Below are 21,104 nucleotides of genomic sequence, written 5' to 3' on the forward strand. Positions count from 1 at the left end.
TCCTACTCTTTGCTTCCTGTTTGCCAACCAAGGTCACAACAGTTTGAGCTTAAGATATATAGTCTTATGGAGTTATTCTAAACATAACACTTCTAAAGTGAGGTTATGGCACATTGTTAGGGTGGAGTATTATAAGTTTTACTTTACATTTAACTTGTTCTACCTACATTCCAGGAGTGCCTGATACTGGTGGTCATGGACGATAAACAACTACGCAGGCTGGTTGCGTCAAATGGCCTGTTTCTGTGTTGTAATCTCTATGTAATTTTATGACATTTGATGCACAAAGTGAAGAAGTGTTGTGTTTCATTTCAAGCACACTTGAGTATCAACATTCACCCAGATGACTATTGCTTGGCATGAGTGATACAGAGAACAACAATTTTAATCTACATATAGATTGGGCTGACCAAACTGGTAGCAATACGGTGGAGGAGGATTTCCTAGAGTGTATTAAGGATAGTTTTCTTGACCAATATGTTAAGGAACCAACTAGAGGGCTGGTCATCCTTGACTGGGTGATGTGTAATGAGAAAGGACTAATTAGCAATCTTGTTGTGCGAAGCCCCTTGGGGAAGAATGACCATAATATGGTAGAATTCTTTATTAAGATGGAGAGTCACACAGTTAATTCAGAGACTAGGGTCCTGAACTTAAGGAAAGGTAACTTTGATGGTATAAGACCCTTGGATCTCCCACAGGTGCGTCCCCTGGTGGCAAGTCTTACACATTGGTAACGTTTACATACATAACAGGAAGAGAATCCAAACTGAACCGAGGTTTATTTGGCTCACTTCACAGAACAGCCTCCTTTGGTCCTTTCTTGGCAAGATTGTCAATTTAGCGCTGAAATATGGAGAGTTCTGTGCTATGGTCTAGCATCTACTCGGGATTGGGTTGATACCGTCCAAATGCATTTCACATAGATCTCTATAGCTGGAAGGAGCAAGAAACTTTTGTCGTGTCAGTCTGGTCTGGATCCCAGAGGTGATAGTGTTTTAATCCACTGTAAACCCAGTCTCCTTGCAACTGAGCACTGATGAAATTGGAGTATCAACAAATAAACTAACGGGACATGGTTCATTCCCCCACTCCTCCAGTTCCTGTTCTCAGCAGTGGTAAGGTAGAGAGCAGCAGCAAATAGCAGTTGGAGAGACATCTTCCCGGCAGTTCTTGCACTCTTCGGGGCCAATTTAGAGGAGCAAAGGTCTACGAGCAGATTGGCGCTTGATTTGGTGAGACCAGGAAGCAGGGGAGTGGACTTTAAAATAGGAAATTGAGAGCACACGTCCCCTAGACTGGATTTCTAAACTCAGAGCTAAATGACTAAAATTAATTTCAGTGTTGAAAATAATAAAGTGCAATTGCAAATTTCCTTTACTAAAACCGATTGGTTTAAATATTAAATGGTATATGAAATGAAAGTAATCTTGGATTTTGGCACAAGAGCTGTGAGGCAATGGAACAAAGATCCACTTTCAATTCACTCCCCCCCCCCCCAAAAAAAAGTCTACTCATTAACCCCTTGAGTGCCAAACTACTTTGCAGCTTTCAAAATACATTTATGCCAATTTCTGAAACAGAACATTATAAAGTAAAATTACAGAAGCACACGGAATGTCTAATTCAAAGATTTGAATAAGTTAAATCCCTAATACTTCCTTTTCTCCCAAAAAAAGGATAAAAAATTATCCTTCAGTACTCAAAGAACAAGCAAACTACATATAAATAGTTCTTATTTTATACACAGGCCGTATGTTTTTGATTTTGTACCCTGATGTAAGCCAAGATATTCAGACAATACAAACAAGTAGTTCCTTTCATATGAATTCACAATTACGCGACGAGATTCAATCATTCCGGTAAACATATTTGGATTGGCTCTCTGCTGGAACGGATTGTGAAAAAGTGCATGATGCAGCTTCAAAGTGTTATGACCTTTTGCGATATTCTGTGGCAACACCTCCTCGTAGCCTCGTATGAGAAAATATACATTACTGAAATATCCAAACTATACAATAAGTTTGCATATGCTTTGTGTGTTTTGTAAATAATTTATTAGAAGGTTGTTTTTCCCTTGCACAACCATTATTAGAGTTATAATCAAGCCATCAATTCTATTTACTATAAAGTACAGAGACATAAAATTAGCCTTCATGGTTTGCTAAACAGTAAAACAAACAAGTTATGAATTCAATAAATACATCACTTTACAAATCAAGCATTTACAGGAAATCTTTACAAAGCCTTACATCCTGTACCGGAATATCCATATGAGGATCGAGGGCCTACCCTTTGAGAGTGGCACTGAAAATAGTGTATCCTCTTACACAAAAAAATACTTTGTCTCCGTTATTTGCACTGAAATCTATTTTCTCCCATAGTGGAAATGAAAACATAGCATTCATTGCAGTACCCGTTGCATTTATTATTCCCAAAATGGTCACAGCCTGTGGTATGGCAATGCTGCTTTGGTGGATGATTTGAGGCTGGATCCTGGGTGCTGCCACAATCGTTTTGTCGGCACTCTAAGCAAAGTTCATTGTCGCTGGACGTTACATAGTTATTACAATAGTTCCGTGCACATTTAGTCCTCTGGCTTCTCAACTCATTGCGGTCAGAATGTCGATGTTGCGCCGCATTCTACAAAGATACAATGTTAAGGAAACCATCATTTCAGTTCGAACTCTGCAACAGGTGCACAAAAACAAATAAAAGTTTCCATTTTTTTGTATATTTTCTGACCCGTTCCCCACCAGGTCTCCCCACCAAAAAAAATCTCCCAGCCAAAAGAGCAGGCAAGTAGAATCAGCATGTCTCAAATTTTGCGATATGGCAGTGTACGTCTTCCAAATGTTGTACAGAGAGATTCACTTTCACTTCCTAAACTGAGAAGATCTTTGTGCATTAAAGTCACAGACTAAGCACAACGCTGTACATTGTGGAAATGCCTCAATAACAATGGACTGCTTGCCCATATCCCTTTTCAAGGAGATTCTTAAAAAGAAATGCTGCCTCTGACCAGCAGTTTTTAAACTGAAGGGGAAGATTGTGAAATGCCATTAACTGTACATAAGAACATAACATAAGAATTAGGAACAGGAGTAGGCCATCTAGCCCCTCGAGCCTGCTCTGCTATTCAACAAGATCATGGCTGATCTGGTTGTGGACTCAGCTCCACTTACCCGCCCGCTCCCCACAATCCTTAATTCCCTTATTGGTTAAAAATCTATCTCTCTGTGATTTGAATACATTCAATGAGCTAGCCTCAACTGCTTCCTTGGGCAGAGAATTCCACAGATTCACAACCCTCTGGGAGAAGAAATTCTTTCTCAATTCGGTTTTAAATTGGCTCCCCCGTATTTTGAGGCTGTGCCCCCTAGTTCTAGTCTCTCCGACCAGTGGAAACAACCTTTCTGCCTCTATCTTGTCTATCCCTTTCATTATTTTAAATGTTTCTATAAGATCACCCCTCATCCTTCTGAACTCCAACGAGTAAAGACCCAGTCTACTCAATCTCTCATCATAAGGTAATTCCCTCATCTCCAGAATCAGCCTAGTGAATCGTCTCTGTACTCCCTCCAAGGCTAGTATATCCTTCCTTAAGGTGACCAAAACTGCACGCAGTACTCCAGGTGCGGCTTCACCAATACCCTATACAGTTGCAGCAGGACCTCCCTGCTTTTGTAGTCCATCCCTCTCGCAATGAAGGCCAACATTCCATTCGTCTTCCTGATTAACTGCTGCACCTGCAAACTAACTTTTTGGGATTCATGCACAAGGACCTCCAGGTCCCTCTGCACCGCAGCATGTTGTAATTTCTCCCCATTCAAATAATATTCCCTTTTACTGTTTTTTTTTTCCCCCAAGGTGGATGACCTCACATTTTGCGACATTGTATTCCATCTGCCAAATCTTAGCCCATTCGCTTAACCTATCTAAATCTCTTTGCAGCCTTTCTGTGTCCTCGACACAACCCGCTTTCCCACTAATCTTTGTGTCATCTGCAAATTTTGTTACACTACACTCTGTCCCCTCTTCCAGGTCATCTATGTATATTGTAAACAGTTGTGGTCCCAGCACCAATCCCTGTGGCACACCACTAACCACCGATTTCCAACCCGAAAAGGACCCGTTTATCCCGACTCTCTGCTTTCTGTTCGCCAGCCAATTCTCTATCCATGCTAATACATTTCCTCTGACTCTGCGTACCTTTATCTTCTGCAGTAACCTTTTGTGTGGCACCTTATCGAATGTCTTTTGGAAATCTAAATACACCACATCCATCGGTATACCTCTATCCACCATGCTCGTTATATCCTCAAAGAATTCCAGTAAATTAGTTAAACATGATTTCCCCTTCATGACTCCATGTTGCATCTGCTTGATTGCAATATTCCTATCTAGATGTCCTGCTATTTCTTCCTTAATGATAGCTTCAAGCATTTCCCCCATTACAGATGTTAAACTAACCGGCCTATAGTTACCTGCCTTTTGTCTGCCCCCTTTTTTTAAACAGAGGCGTTACATTAGCTGCTTTCCAATCTGCTGGTACCTCCCCAGAGTCCAGAGAATTTTGGTAGATTATAACGAATGCATCTGCTATAACTTCCACCATCTCTTTTAATGTCCTGATGAAATGCATCCCAGGGTAAGAGGACTTGTCTACCTTGAGTCCCATTAGCCTGTCCAGCACTACCTCCCTAGTGATAGTGATCGTCTCATGGGCCTCCCTTCCCACATTCCCGTGACCAGCAATTTTTGGCATGGTTTTTGTGTCTTCCACTGTGAAGACCGAAGCAAAATAGATTGTCATATTTAGGATTGTGTGGCAATTCATTTCATTATTCTGCCCCTCTTATGCTAATATTTTTGAATTCCTTATAATATTTATGTTACAAAGGAAAACCATATTAAGGTTACAATTTACTCAGAAAATACTGAATTTCTCAAGCCTTATTGTACACATTTCTCAAGCTTTAGTATACAACCAGTGTAGAAGTGTGTCTAGTATTACTCTCTCTTGATAATCACCAAATTCGTAAAAGTAAACAAATTTTGTGTAGGGGAAGTACATCGGAGGTTAACTGAGGTAGGACACCGATGTTCACAATTTCCCATACAGCAAGTTGTAAATTTAGCTGTGCCATTGGTGGTCCATGAATCCAGAGCAACATTGGGAGAAGCGTAGAAGCAGATTGTCTATTTGCCTGCTCCTTTGGCTTGGAGATGTTTTGTGGGGAGACCCGACGAGGGACGGGGAGAAAATACATAAAAGTACAATTTTGTGACATGGGAGTGTACATCTTGATTAAAAGTATAGATTCAAATTCTACATCTAATCATATACATCACAAACTACTTACAGTGCTGGAATGGCCTCTAGATCCTGTTGCTTCGTTGTATCTTTGATACTGTGTATCTATGAAGCATTTTTGGCAGTATCCTTCAAAGTGACTGTTTCCAAATGTACTGCAGTCTTGACCCCGACAGCTAGCCATGTTGTGGAACCTGGGATCAGTCTGAGACGGTCGGTGAGAAGGTTGTGCATTCCTCTGTAGTCGGTTCTGATTAACTGCACAGGCTTCACCTTCAGAGAAAAGGAAAAAAAAGATTAAACATAACTTTAACTTCTCTTTATTAAAGAAAAAGCCACAAAAAATTGTACCATTGCACCACATATAGTAACGGAAAAAATATATATATACACACATTCTGAACAAATAAGCCCCTATATAAATGAATGAAACCCAAAATAATGAGCAGAGACATTTCCTTTAATTGAAGTACTTTTTTTGATCAGAATCCGATAGTGAATTTAGACTGAAGACATTCAGCACCAACAATCCTCTTGCCAAGAAAGACGAATCCCTCCCCCCAATAATTAGAGACCAAATGATCAAAATGACAGATTTAATTAACATAAAAACATGTGCATTCTTGCCATTTTGTCTTAAAGGAAAAATTGTAGGATCCATGCCCTTTATTGAACCAAGATAAAGTCATCTAATGTAAAAAGAACATTCAGTGTGGGATCAAAGTGAGGGATATTACTATGTTTTTGGAGTTTATACTAAACTAAACAAATCCGACAGAAATGAATGTTGCCGCGATGAAATATGCAAATAGCACCGGAATGGTAGAAAGGCACAGCAGAAATTAGGCATTCTATCTGGACTCAACTCGTTCAAGCAACCAAAATGGGGATCGATTTTACTTAAAACAAACTTTTATGTTAAAGACCTGATTACAGCAGGGATAACTAATAACTTTTAAACAACTTTTAAACAAGTATTTTCACAGGGCTATTCCAGAATTGAACTGGTCAAGATAACAAAATATTTTCCAACCAGCTGGTGAACTTTGTTATCAAATGTTGGTTACAGAAAGAGATTGTGAATTGTTTGCGTAAACAAGAGTACACAACTTACCAAGATTTTCTCTATACTCAATAAAGCAGATGGTGCAGTATCCCTGATGCACTTTTGTTCCAAAATAGTGGCATCCAGAGTTCTTGCACGGTTGCAAACATTCTTTCAGCTCCTCAGGGATGAGGGTGGCTCGGCTCTGCTGTGTGCTGTCAGAAACCTGTGGGCCAGTGGTGGAAGCCCATACATTAGAGGTCTGGTGTTGATCAGTGGCTGACGGGTGACCCATATTCCTTGTAATTTGGCTCGGGTCTGAATGTGACCTCTCGTGGCCTGAATGTAGGGAGCTAGAGTCCTCGTGCGAGGATGAAGTGATTCCTTGAAATGTCCTCAACAAGCACATATTACAAAATCCGTTAATTGTCGTTAGTGTGTCCTGCTGACATCTACTACACTGGGTGCGCTCCTGATGTAATGGGTTATTTGCACCTTGTTTAGTCCGTGTATTCTCCTGGGGTGAACCCAGCCTCTCTGAATTGGACTCTTTGTGATGGGCCATTCTCATCTCAGAAGTCCTATTATCAGAAATGTTGCCTGGCACGACTGCCCTCGTTTTAAAGCAGCGCTCACATAATCCATTGTGCTGCACATTTAATGTAAAGGGGCAATTGGGAATCTTGCATTTCATGGCGTTTGTTTCGCTGAAGAGAGAAAGACTAGGAGCCGTTGGTGGTGCCGAACGAGGCCGAGATGATCGTTCCGGTTCTGCAGATGTCGCAGTAATGACCAACTCAGTCAGAGGAGGACAGCATCCTTTCTTTTTCTGCTGCTCGTGAGCTCTCGGTTTGCTTTCAGTCTTTGTGCCCTTTGCCTGCTCAAAACACTCATGGCAAAATGGCTTTGTCTCTACAGAACAGTAGAAAGGGCATCCATATGTGGTGCATTTTTCTTCTATAAGTGACCCTTGATACGTGGGAGTATTCATTTGGATCCGGTTGTGAATGGGCCTATTTGTCTCAGCCAGACTCTGCTGCCACCTCTTGTACTCGTGATTCACCAGTTGATAGTAATCCTCCACTAAACTCAAGTCTTCAGGAAGGTTGCCTTCATCCAGCCTGAAACCACCAACATAGTACATATTTCAAATCGGCACCATCTTTACTTCATAAAAAATACATGCACATTATCTGTAGAAATGAACTTGTGTGTGTTTCTAATGTGGACCAAGCTGCATTGTGGAAATACTGGGAACCAACAGTAGTATTCCCTGAACAACATTTCATTAACTCCAGAAAAGCTGAAGTTCCTCAAAGAATTAGAAAAGTAAAAACGAATTTAGTAATGCCATGATAGAAAAAGCTTCAACATTCAATTGAAGTCTGCTCCACAACTCTGAGCAAGGTGCACAGCATTCCACAATTTGACATGCACATCACGAAGAACCCGAGGCACAACATTTAAAGTCAGAAATTAGTTTCAAAAGGGTGAAACTACATTGCAGGAAAAAGATGTTTGCATCAGAAATTTCTATGCAGTTCTTTCCATTCCTGTAGTTAGGTTTAAGTCATAAGTGTGAAGCAACTGCACATAAAAGATAGGAAACAAACCATATTACTAGAGACCGCAGCAGACATTTAAGACTGCCTAGATCTTTTACTTTTGCTTTTGTCTGACTGGAAAAGGTGGAACCGAATACACAATCTGGTGCTATTCCAACAAATGTGCAATTTTGCTTCACACAATGCAGTCACAAGCAAGAACGAAGTGTACTTCCAATCAACAAGTAGCACTGACAGAAAACAAGGTGTTATTAATCAATAAGACAACTACTTTACCTAGCAGCTTTAATTAAGTGAGTTGTGCCAAACTCCGGACCCTGGACTGGTATTTCAACCAGATTGAAATACTCCTCCAACAGCTTATCTTTATTTTCCTCCTCCTTTGGTATCAAAAAGTGCACCATAAAATCTTCAAATCGTCTTCTTCCACTGTGGACCAATGGAATAGCACGGATTTCTGTTTGAGCACAACAGTTTACATTAAACAATATGTTATGAGCACCTTCCTGTGGAACAAAGATTCGTATTGTGTAGATTTATGGAAACTACAGGTCAGAATTATACTCTCTGTGGAAGCAACAAATGAGTAATGGATTACCCACAGTCATAGATTTTTTACTAACAGGTATTTAGAACCAATAAAACAGGATGGATCAATTAAGTATCATATGCTTACTCTGCATTGCTGTTTAGGAGATGGAAGATTTTTTAACAAACAGGAAATGGCGAAACCTTTGGTAAGAGTCTCAAACAAAATATTACCAATTCTATCTGGCTTAGATAACTGATTAGGTTATAAAATTAAGTTGTCAGGTGATAGAAATCTAAGCCCTGAAACTGGTGGGTGGGACAGGATTTGGGGTCGGATCTTGTTACACAAAACCCCCACCCCTTTTGCATCCAACAGAAATTCTAGCCTCCATTACGTAGTTTCTTCCATTTGCATCACAGCAACGATGGGCTCAGGGGGGAGCTTGTGAAACCCTGGCATCAGCGTAAATTGTCTCTGATGGTATGCAGTTAACATTTTAAATGGCCTGTTTTGACAATACAATGGATCACTTGTATTTTCAGACCAGGCAAAACTAGGAGGCAGGCATTTTAAACTTTTTATCTTAAATTTTCTGTGTAGTTACTGAATTAGTAACCCATAGGCCTGGACTAATACTCCAGAGACCATGGGTTCAAATCCCACCACAATAGTTTGAGAATTTAAAATCAGTTTAAAAAAAAACTTGAAATAAAATAAAAAGCTTGCAATCAGTCAAAGAAAAAAACCCAGATTGCTATAAAAACCCAACTGGCTCAATTGTGTCCTTTTGGGAGGAAAACCTGCCGTCCTTACCCAGTTTGACCTGGATGTGACTCCAGACCTATACTAATCAGGTTGATTTTTAACTGCCCCCTGTGCTTGGCCATCCCCAAGTAGGACAGCAGTGGCAGAAGAGCAGGGCGTTAGTCCGAACCCCACAACTGAGATATTAGTATCTGGATGGAGGAGTGAAAAGGTGGGGAGGAAAAATAAAACACTAACATGTAGCTATACCAACTAAAGAATAAAGTTAGTTTGAGATGCTGATGGGCCCACTGCGTATTACTGGTATTTTCTGTTTAATTTTCCAGCGTTTCAGGGTTTTCCTTTTTATTTCTACACGTGGATACAAATAATACAGCAAGAACTGAACAGCTTCGGAAAATGAGGAACTAACTTAAATTGATCTAAGAAAAATAAAACATTAGATACCTGGACTCCTGTCATTGATGGCAACAAGTGGAGAAAAATGCTGCGTATCGTAGCCCAGTACTATGGGGTATTTGTAGCATTCTTGTGCTGGCCAATGCAGCGGCAGGTAAATTCCTCCGAAATGCAAGGGAGCCAAACTTGTGTTATTGCTGAAGCTTCTTAGTACTCTGTCTGTTGAAAGGAATAGTTGCGCGTTAAAGACAATCTTATAAGAGAAGCATTTCACTCTGAAGAAACGATTTAAACTTTCAAAACACAAAAGTTCTTAAGATTTCAAGTGAAATCTCAAAGGGGTGATTCAGATAGCCCTCCCACACTGCCAAATGGGAGCTGGTGAGAATCCAACACTATTTGCATGTTGGTGAAACCTTGGAGATCGTTAATTTGGACCTTACAGTTGCACTACATTCTACATACATGGAATGAACTTGGTGACACCACAGTGTGAATCCACCCCAAACACAAGCCAGGTTCATCAACAACATTTTTGTTTGTGCCTCGCCCCGCCCCTCCCCTCCTTTCCTGGAGGCCAGTTGTCATGCTGACGTATGATTCTACGGGCACCAGCAGCCCTCCAGCTGCGTGCCCACGCGAGCACCAGGCTACTCAATCACAGAGAGTTTCACATCAATCCCAATCTGGCCTTCACCTGATCCCCACATATTGCACACTTTCCAATAGGAGTCACATAATAATGATCAGGAGCAGCCATTCTGGATGATGATTTTTACCTCTCCTTAGTCCAGGGGTACTTGGCTAACTGCAGCATCGTTACCAGAGGAGCTGATAACCAATTTTGTTTTTGAAGGGAGACTGATATCACAGAAGCGGTCCTGACATTTGTGTTTGATGTATAGGGAGTGCACATAACACGACTACCTAAAGTCCAAAAACTGATATTGCAGGTTAAAGCATAACTGACATTCGGCTTTAACCTACAATGTAAACATCAAAGACAATCCTAAGTCATTGTCAAGACAATGACTTCAGATCCAGTCTCAGTGTAACCAACGTGCCAATCAAGCACTTTATGTACCTCTAGATACTTTAGGTATTGTTAATCTGGAAATGTCTGCACTTGTCATCTCTTACAGGCTTCCATTTATTCTAATGAAAATGGAGAACAGGCCGCTGTGTAAATACAATCAGTAAAGAGTTTGCCCAGTTCTGTTCGCCATGTATGGAAAGAACATTTGTATCTGGCAAAGGATCAGATTACTTTCAAACTTCCCATGCATGTCCAAAGTCCACAGTTTTTATTTTTGTTAAACACTCACCAGCAATAACAATTATTGGTCTTCTAAGAATATTGGCAAGAACAAATATATGGATTTCTTCTAGTGAATCGTATGGCAGTCCAGGCTGGCCTAAATGTGAAGCTACAGATGACATTTCTACCACCTTCTCCCATTCTTCATCCCAGTTCTGCAGAAGAAATGAGTTAAATGTCAGAAATATTATGGAGATATATCATGGAGCAAAATCACTGCAATGGTTGACACCGAAGACTTTAATTGCAAACTTAGTCACAGTATCTCAGCACTGATCAACAAACGAGCATCATAAAAGGCATGAACCTTACTCCAAGCAACACTGACCCATTTGATGCAATTAAATTAACTTTATTTTTCTAAAAGTATTACCACCAAACAAATTAGGCTTGTGCTAGATGATTTTAAAGCAAATACTGAAAATTCCTTGTTCACCTTGGTGTCATAACGGAGGCCTGTGGCTTCAAACGCTTGCGATTGGACACATTCAACCTGCCACCGTAATTTGAAGTTTCTTGTGTCCGTTTCTTTCAAAGCTTTCCATAGTGTTTTGCGAAGGGTAAGGTCGATGTCCTGAACGCCCCACATAAACTGGGATGTGGCATGCAGCAGGCAGTTTCCATCACCTGATACAGAAACAGAAAAGGGGAGAACTCAAATTAACCCAAATTTTAGATTCAAAACAGAAAGCAGTATGTTACTAACAAATTCTTGTAACCATTAAGTGAAAAAAAAACAAATCTTATGGTGACTTGAAATTAGTAAGTTGCTCGATTTAAATTTGAAAAAAGGTAACGTGGCCTCTACGTAAAGTGGGCAGAATTTGTTTAATATCAGAGAGCCCATTCAAAAGTACTTTGCTTTTCATTATTGTATGTGCCAGCCCGAAGAACTGTTGTTTTACCAGAGTCCAAACTAAAATTATTATTTCACTGCTGTAACAATATGAACCGTCATCAGTGCACAAAGCCCCAGAATTCATTTGAAGGCACACAATTTGACCATAGAATAAAAATAACACTCAACGCAAGTTGTTCCAGGAACTTTCCTACTATCTATCCTAGATAACAGATTGTAATAACTCGCTCGTTCCTGCAGTGCCTGTAAGTTGCAGGTCATTTATTATGATGGATGAAAGTGAGATGACAAATCAGTTTTGAGAAAATAAAGCAATCGATCACTGTCCTACGTGTTGCCTGAGAATTTAAGCCACACTTCAGGCTACTCTATTCATCCCATCCATGAGCAAAAATTCAGAAGTTCCGAGCAGGGAGTCGGGAGTGTTCACCCACTTTAAAACTGGGGGTGGCATGATTGGAGGTAGAATTGCAAATAGTACAAAGACAAATTAAGACACAGAGCCCTTTTAACGACAGACACAATGGGCCACAAAAATTGCGGTCGGAGGCTTCCGGTGGGTAGATGACGGCGACTTAATTTTTTTTAATGAAAGTACCTGGTGGTTCCGGAGGAATGAACACTTCCGGTCCAAGGCCTACATGTGCAGCCCACATATTCCAGGAACATAAGCTCAACCTGGGATCACGTGAGCCTGGACCACCAATCACAATGTAATACTCTCATTGATAATAATGGCAAGTTCCGTTTGTACGAACTCCCAATACCCCCCAAAAACACATCACAAATAAGAAAAATACCTCAAATATTTAAAATTAATTGAAACTACAGTATATTAATTTTTTTCCTAAAATATTTAATTTATTTTTAAAAAATGTTTTAATAGGCTTAAAAATAAACTTACCTTAATGAACAGGGTTTTTAATATAAAAATTAGTGATAAAAATTAATTTTTCTATCTTTTAAAAAGGGCGTAAGAATTTTAAGGACATTCGCCGGGCAGGAGTTGGGCAAATAGCCCAAATCTCCACCTGTGTAGGCTCTTTACTTTCGCATGCGTTGGATCTGTCAAAAGACATTTTGACAGTTCGCAAGGTCCAGATTTCAGTGCATGCGCTTTGTGCGTCTAAACCCAGAACTTGCGGGGCTTCTTTGGGTGCGTGCGCACATCGTATGCACCCGGAGAGGCCACAATTTACGGCCCAATGAGTTGAAAATGTAAAAGCCTAAACTAAATGATTACCAATATATGATGTAGTGTAATGCAAAATATTAACTGTACTTCTAGTGTACAAGTTGCACCTTCCTGCTAAATACAAGATAGGACTTTATAGGCAACAGTCTATACATAACTTACACCAAGGCTGGTAATAATCAGACATAACATTTATCACTTGATGTAGAGTCAATATTTTTGGATGCATGGCTTGGTAGATTGCATCCATGTTAAATCAGCAGTCTCATTTAGAGTGAACATTGGTGCGGCTTGTGTGGGGAAACAGTAATATCAGGATAGATTTCCCACCCCGTGCAGTTTGAGAGCAGCTGACACAGGGCACGACGACCAACTGCCCAACAGTACTGGCAGGGGCAGAGTCCATTCTGAGGACCGGGATTCATTAACATACTGCTGATAGGCTGTGGGCAGAAAACAACACTCCGGGACCAATGCTCCCTCAAATTTTTTTCCCCCCTGTGTATAGTCCCTTTAAATTTGCTGCGTAGCTGCACGCGGTATCTTTTCCAGTGGCAATAGCTGGTGAGCGTCCTGCGCGGGACCTCGCAATCGATGTGTGGCTGTGCGTTTATGTACATTGGTGGAGGGAGCATTGCACGAGACAGTCCGTCATCTCTGGGCCACCACAAAATTGGGCAGCTCAGCCTGCCTCTGGGCCCGGGAAAATGAAAACTTTGAGGGATTGGGGGGTGGGGGTGGGGTAGGTAATATTCACATCACACAAGTACCAGGTACTTTTTGTCTGATTATGCTCCTGTGAAATACCTTGGGATGTTTTACTACATTAAAAGGTGCTATATAAATGCAAGTTGTTGTTGTTATGGCCACCTTGAACACGAGAGAGCCCGGCCACCTCCCCATGACCTTTAGTGGCACCACCATTGGCGAGTCCCCCACAATACTGGGGCTGACCACTAACCACAAGTTGAGCTGGACAAACATTATCAACACCATGACAAAGAGCAGGAGAGGAACTGGGTACCGTCTGACAAGTGGCTTACATCCTGACCCCTCAAAGGTTTTCCGACATCTGCAAGACTTAAGTCAGGAGTGTGGTGGAATACACACCTGGATGGGTATAGCTACAATAACACTCAAGAAGCTCAATATTATCCAGCATGATGTATCCAGCATGATTGTGCCTATGCCACTGGATTCAATATCCCTCCACCACCAACATATTGTGGCTGCAATGTGTCCAGTCCACAGGATGTAATGTAGTAACTCACCATAATTACTTCAGCAGTATCTGCCTCCCCTGCAACCGCTACCGCCAGGTACAAGAGCATCAATGTTGTGCGAACACCAGCAACTCCAAGTCACACACCATCCTAACTTGTACATACATTGCCGTTCCTTCACTATCACTGTCAGAATCCTGGAATTCTCTACTCAACACCACTGAGGGGGCTCCATCCCTTCAAGGATTGTGCAGTTGAAGAAGAAGCCCCATCACCACATCAACGCAACTGGGGAGGGGCAATAAATGCTGGCCTTGCCCACGTTACCCACAACCCAAGAAAAATAAAACTGAGATTAAGATGCATCTAACCTGTGCTATACCTGTTTGGCTCGGAATGTGGCTGCAAAATACAGAACAATTCCATTCTCCAGTACAGGCACCACCCACTTTAATGAGAACAAAATTAGGTAATACCCAGCTTAGCCAAATAAACCCTTATTCTAACGAGGAAATGATTTATCAAGTATGGTGTACAACTCAGAGAACTTGAAATTCACAGGGCATCCTCCATTGAAATAATAGTTTTGACATTTTTCAGCTTCACTAATCGTGTCATAAGTGTGATCAACAGGATCCCATTTTCTACATTACAACTGTGACTACATTTGAAAAAGTACTTTATTGGCTGTAAAGCGCTTTGAGATGTCCATGAAAGGCGCTATATAAATGCAAGTCTTTCTTTCTTTTTTGAAGTTAATGTATAGCTTAACATAATGCTACCACTCACAGAGAGGCTGATGGACAGTACCTCGATATACCCGGTTTACAAGACAAAGTAAAAGATGGTTGGTTGATAAAGACAACCTCTCTCATCGCAGAGTCTCCAACTTCTCTCTCTCTCTCCAAATCACAATTTATAATATCCCAAGGCATTGCTAATGGTAAATCAGATGATGCACTATTTCACAGGGACAGGAGTTTTATACCATGTAATACACAATGTATTATTACTGTCTCTATCCCTTTAATGCAACAATGTCTAATAGTTAAATAAACACAAGCTCAGGTCACCTGGCATTTAATTGTTGTTCAGTCACAGAACTTTGCAAACTGTCAAGAGCTTGTAAGTTTTTGCTCCAGATTTGAAAAACTCAGCATTCAGGAACTAAAATTGTTCTGTGTCTGCAACAAAATGTGGTATTTGCAGTGTGACATCGGTGCTCAATGACATATGTATTTATATATAATGAACTTTTCCCTCTTCTTCCTTCTAAACTGCAAAGATACTGTCCGACGTGTTCTTGCTCCCCCTTGCACTCCCACTGTGATGAACACAACACTTCCTCTGACATAACTCATTCATTCCCAGGACCTGAAAATTATGGAATTTTTACTTTGTTCAGTCTCCTTTTAAAACCCAAGCCTGGAGTTACCCAACTACTACTTCCTGAGTTACATCATAGTTTTCTCTTTACTCTTTTCAACCTTGCTCGTATGTTGCATTATGTACCTTGGTCCTACACTTGGTTTCTCAACTTAAAAAAGGAAAGCAACACAGGCTGTATTCTGGTGGCCAACTAGCATTGTTACACTATACACCAGTCTGCTGCCGTCAAGAAAACACACCCTTCTAAAAAGAGGGTTTCATGACGCAGAGCGAGCCTTTAGCTCAGTAGCAGCAATCCCGCCACTGGGTTAGGTGGTGCAAGATTTGAATCCCATTCCAGAGAGTCTTGGTGAGTGGAGACAGCAGTTCCACCTCTGAATCCTGGGTTGACATCCAGCGAGGTACTCACATCCAGTGGGTGTGGGTGTGGATGACTCCTCCCACATCACATAGGTTGTGGGAGCCCTTAAAACCCTACTGCTGTATAGGACTAACCACCCTATTGGCTAGTGTAAAGTGTTTAGAGACTACAAAATGCTGCGGTACAGAGGGACCTGGGGGTCCTTGTAGATGAAACACAAAACGTTAGCATGCAGGCACAGCAAGTAATTAGGAAGGAAAATAGAATGCGGGCCTTTATTGCAAAGGAGGATGGAGTATAAAAGTAGGGAAGTCCTGCTACAACTGTACAGGGCGTTAGTGAGACCACACCTGGAGTACTGCGTACAGTTTTGGTCTCCTTATTTAAGGAGGGATATAATTGCATTAGAGGCAGTTCAGAGAAGGTACACTCAGTTGTTCCTGAGATGAAGGGATTATCTTATGAAGAAAGGTTAAGCAGGCTGGACCTATACTCATTGAGAGGTGATCTTATTGAAACATAAAAGATTTAGATAGAGAGCGGATGTTTTCCCTTGTAGGGGAATCTAGAACTAGGGGGCATAGTTTCAGAATAAGGGGTCGGCCATTTATAATGGAGATGAGGAGGAATTTCTTCTATCGGAAGGTCATGAATCTTTGGAATTCTCTACCCCAGAAAGTTGTGGAGGCTGGGTCATTGAATATATCCAAGGTGGAGATAGACAGATTTTTGAACTATGGGGAGTCAAGGGTTATGGGCAGAGGGGCAGGAAAGTATTGTTGAGGCCAAGATCAGCTCAGCCACAATTTTATTGAATGGTGGAGCAGGCTCGAGGAGCGAAATGGCCTACTCCTGCTCCTATTCGTTATGTTCTTATGTTTGTGGCTATGGCAGGTGCATTCACAGCCTATTAAGATTGTTAATCAGCCTGGAATTGTTCTACTATATCACAACATTCTCCAAAGTGTGAAGATACGAAAACAACATGACACAATATAAAGGTGGCCCAAATACAAAGCGCCTTCATTCATTGGCAAATATTTGGCTCAGACATGTGCCAACACAATAGGTCAAACTTTACCTCCTGTTCAGACATCATCCATCCATAACAACAGGTTCACCACTGGGAAATGCAGTATCAAATCAGAAATCAGAATTTAATATCAGGCAGAGTTAGTTTAAGCAAACTACATGACTGCACTGAAATTATTTACAATTTTGCTGATTCAGAATGTAAAATGTAATTTAATAGCACTTGGAGATTTCAGTAACCATTAATTATAAAAGCCCAAGTGCCATTTTGGTCTAGTTGATAGCACTTTTGCCTGAGTCAGAAGGTTGTGGGCTGAAGGCCCACCACATATTTGAGCATATAATCTAGACTGACACTCCAGTGCAGTACTGAAGGGGTGTTGCATTATCAAAGGTGCATTCAGATGAGACATTTAAAAGATTCCATGGTATAATTTGAAGAGAGCAGGGAGTTTTTCCAGTGTTCTGGCCAACATTTCTCTCAACCAATAATATTGATTATCTGGTCATTTATTCATTTACTGTTTGTGGTATCTTATGTGAAAATTAGCAGCAGTGTTTCCCCTACATAACAACAGTGACTGCACTTGCAAAAGAAATCCAAAAGTAAATTAAAGTTCTTTCTTGATTTGAACAAAAATTTAGACAGTCTATTATTCTGCTCAGATTAGAACTATTTTTTCTACTGCAATAATCAACAGTTATTCCTCCTATTACAGGGAGAACATTGCAAAGATCATAGAGAAGGGAGGTTTGTCCAAACTGACTTTCTTAAAAACAAAGTTGAATGGAATATAACAATGATTTAAATTACAAAATTTGAAATTAGTGCAGAACACATCTAGTGAACTCGCACATGTTGCATACAGTACCCAAGATCATCCAGACACGTACAAAAGACATGAATGTGGAAAAGCATTCAGAATCACAATGGTTTACCGAAATGGATTTATGCTGGTCCAGATATAGAGGTGCACAGGCTGGCAACAATGACCCTTTAAGCTGCGCAGCCCTCAAAGGGGCCCAAAATACAATTAGAGGGAACACTGGCTGATACCCCATTCTTAAATTTCAATATGTGAGATTAAAGTCTTGAGACTTGCATTTATGAAATTATTGACCCTCTTGCACAGTAAAGCTTGTTATTGTTTTACCACAAGAACCAAAACATAAAAGTAGTCAAGTATTTTAATCAAGAATACAAATGTTAAGTAATCTTTACATTGCCATACTTAATGATTTTCATAAGGCAGCCCTATAAGAAACTTAATGGCAGCCAAATAGCACTTGGCATCCGATCGAATAATACGTGGACACAAGTCGCAACAGAAATTTGCAGCTTGGGTCTGCATGTAGCTTACATGCAAAATCTGCACTCATTTCAGCAAATAATTACATATCAATGAACTAGCTTCCTGGTTGATTCATTTTTAATTTTTTTGTGGGGCGGAGTTGGAAAGGGGAAGAGAAAGGAAAAATAAAATTCAGGCGGGTGTTACAAGCAGATCTAACCTACTTCGAGATGGAACCTCTTTAAAAGAGCACTAAAATGAATCAGCTAGGGAATGCACAGAGTTCAATGTTCAGACTTCCTTTTTAAGAATGGGCCATGTAAACTTCCCTGTGTAATCTATGGAATTTCCAAATGAGTAGCAGTTTGACTAATACTGCATGCAGTCAGTCGCCATTATTCTTTTGTAATGTGTAGCTGTCTGAGCCCTATTTTATGAAGTGGAATTTCCAAGTGGGTGTGGTTGGGGAGTTTGGGTACTTGGAATGTTTATGCATTACACAAGTACAATTTGATTCAACCAATTGCTGTTGGGACTTTTAGGGGAAGTTTTAATTTTAACAGACACCTACACTCTTCCCCATTTACTATATTTTCACATCCCCAGACACGTCAGCACTGAAAATACCTAAATTTCTGAATGTAGTCTGTGAACACTCTGTTTGCAAATAGCTCATGGAACAAAAAAGTAAACATCAATTCAAAAATAATTTTGGTCTACACATTGTCATTATGTGGCTGTAAATGTTCATGAAAAACATTTTACTTGCAGTGCTTAAACTGTCTTATCAAGTCCTTTGCAGCTTTTACTACTTAGCTTCTCTAAACTGAAAATGAAACTTTGCATAAAAGATAGTTCTAGAAAGTTTCAGAATTAATTTCAAATTTCTTTCAGAAACGATATCTTTCATTAGCATCATGTAGAACTGACAGTCCCATTATGAGTCCACAATTAGAGAACAATGAACTTAAAGATTCAGGTGCTGTGCTGATTTTTAATATCAAATTGTGCAATGGGTTGTAAAAGTTCTGTAAGCTTTATTGTTCGAGGGAATGTTCAAATTTCAAACTCTTTTTAGTGAATGTACAACACCCATTGAAATACCTTTTCAAACAATCCCAGGCATTTTATTTGCATACTGTCAACGAGACAATTTAACTTGGAGCAGAGTTCCCATTTTGTGTGCTTTAAACGTACAATGTCGTAACATTTTCAAAGAAAAAGCAACAAAATTGAAAACTGTACACTATTGTAGATTTCATTTAAATCAAACTGAATTAATATAAAAGATCTTACTGCAAACTTGACTATACTGATATGAAATGAATTAGCAAAATCAGCCAATGGCCCCTGAGCAACCTGCCTGCTCATTCGTTTGAAAATTAAAATATTACTTACACCAGAATATATGCCCACATTGGGAATATCACAAATTAGATTTTGAATGAAAAACGAAAACATTCCAGTTTGTTATTCCTTGCACAGCTAACTCCACGGTCACATTATGGTGAACATAGCCACTATGATTATAGTGGATTTAAACACCGTGTGTAGCCACAGTAGGATCTCTCTAATTTAGACTTTACATTTTAATAACCAAAAATGATATGCGGGACAATATTCAGTCTCTTTCATTAATAATATGGATTAGCTAATGACTAGACATCCTTATGCCCATGGGCAGATAATGGCCATTTAACTCGATTGACCTCATTCTGCACCAGGCATTTTGTTTATGCAGTAAAATCTAAGCCGTTCGTCCAAAAGGGCAATGCGCAATCAAAATATAATGTCCCTGCAAGTCCTAGTATTTTTAAAAGGAGTAATATATTATTAATACATGCCTCTGTACTTTTAAATTCGAAATACTTTTAATACTACTTGTATATTGGAAAATGTGTTTAACTCTTACCGTTTGTCTTCAAGGGCACAAGTTTCTTGACCTCTCGGCACCAGTTGAGGTTCCTGTTTTGCTGGAGAGCAGTCTGTTGGGCCCGGTCGAGCAAAGCCTCTTGGATTTTAGTCCGGAACTGAGGGCTGAAGTGACTGAGGCGGAACAGTTCCACCGTGTACCTGTGGAGGCTCCTGAAATGGTGAATCAAACCATTGGTGCAGTCCGGCTTGACCAGGTCGCTCGGGATCCTCTCCCGGACCCTCACCGTCTTTGTCAGGTTACTGGCGAAGAGAAACTGAGGCAACAGACTGCCCTCAGCTGCCATGGTCAGCACAGCCTGCAGCGAATGGGGAAAGGCAATGAGTGGCTCTGCTCTCAGCGAGACAAACTGACACACCGGCTTTCAGTAACAGAGGCAGCTCACAACATTAAAACATGCTGCCCCCCCAAAAAAAAACCCCGACACAAACCACAGCAGAGCTGGCAGTTGTAAAATACCTGCCCTTTGCAAATCATAAATACCATTTACCGGTTGAGTTGGGTTCAGCCCTTTCGCTCTGACTGGCTGGAAGTGCCCGAGCCCCCTGCTCCGAGACTGTGCTACAAGCCGCTTCACTAGAAAGGCTACTCCGGGCTCCGCAGCTCGCTCGGCTCGCTCGCATCACAATGAGCTGGAACGACACTCGATCAGAAGACAGAAACAAGCTGAGGAGGGAAAACACGCCGGGACTTTCCAGCGGGGATTTCCAGCCTGAGCGCTGACAGGCCGCCGGCAGGGGGAGCAGCGGAGCCCCCCTGTCCCCGGCTCAGCGTGACTCACTAGCAGCCAGGGCTGTGCATCAGTGACCCACAAATAGCTGGTGAACCCTTCCTCTTCCAACTCCACCTCAAATTCAACGCCTCTCCCGTCTGCACAAA

The 21,104-nt window shown here is 40.8% G+C and overlaps 1 protein-coding gene across 2 annotated transcripts; it reads right to left on the minus strand.

Moving 5' to 3' along the window:
• Positions 1-1,949: 1,949 nt before the first annotated feature.
• On the minus strand, positions 1,950-21,012 carry tnfaip3 (tumor necrosis factor, alpha-induced protein 3). 2 transcript variants are annotated; one of them, XM_070885455.1, is made up of 9 exons: positions 20,709-21,012; positions 20,205-20,523; positions 11,378-11,568; positions 10,949-11,096; positions 9,672-9,842; positions 8,204-8,384; positions 6,432-7,483; positions 5,367-5,590; positions 1,950-2,643 (listed from the first exon to the last, which is right to left on the minus strand). In XM_070885455.1, the coding sequence occupies exons 1-9, from the start codon at positions 20,709-20,711 to the stop codon at positions 2,353-2,355; spliced, it is 2,580 nt and encodes an 859-aa protein (XP_070741556.1). In that variant the 5' UTR covers positions 20,712-21,012; the 3' UTR covers positions 1,950-2,352. The 2 variants fall into 2 exon arrangements, with proteins under 2 accessions (XP_070741556.1, XP_070741557.1); XM_070885456.1 differs by having other exon boundaries at positions 1,951-2,643; positions 20,716-21,012.
• Positions 21,013-21,104: the final 92 nt, after the last annotated feature.

This window comes from Pristiophorus japonicus, chromosome 7, assembly GCF_044704955.1.
Source record: "Pristiophorus japonicus isolate sPriJap1 chromosome 7, sPriJap1.hap1, whole genome shotgun sequence".
NCBI classification, from domain to species: domain Eukaryota; kingdom Metazoa; phylum Chordata; class Chondrichthyes; family Pristiophoridae; genus Pristiophorus; species Pristiophorus japonicus.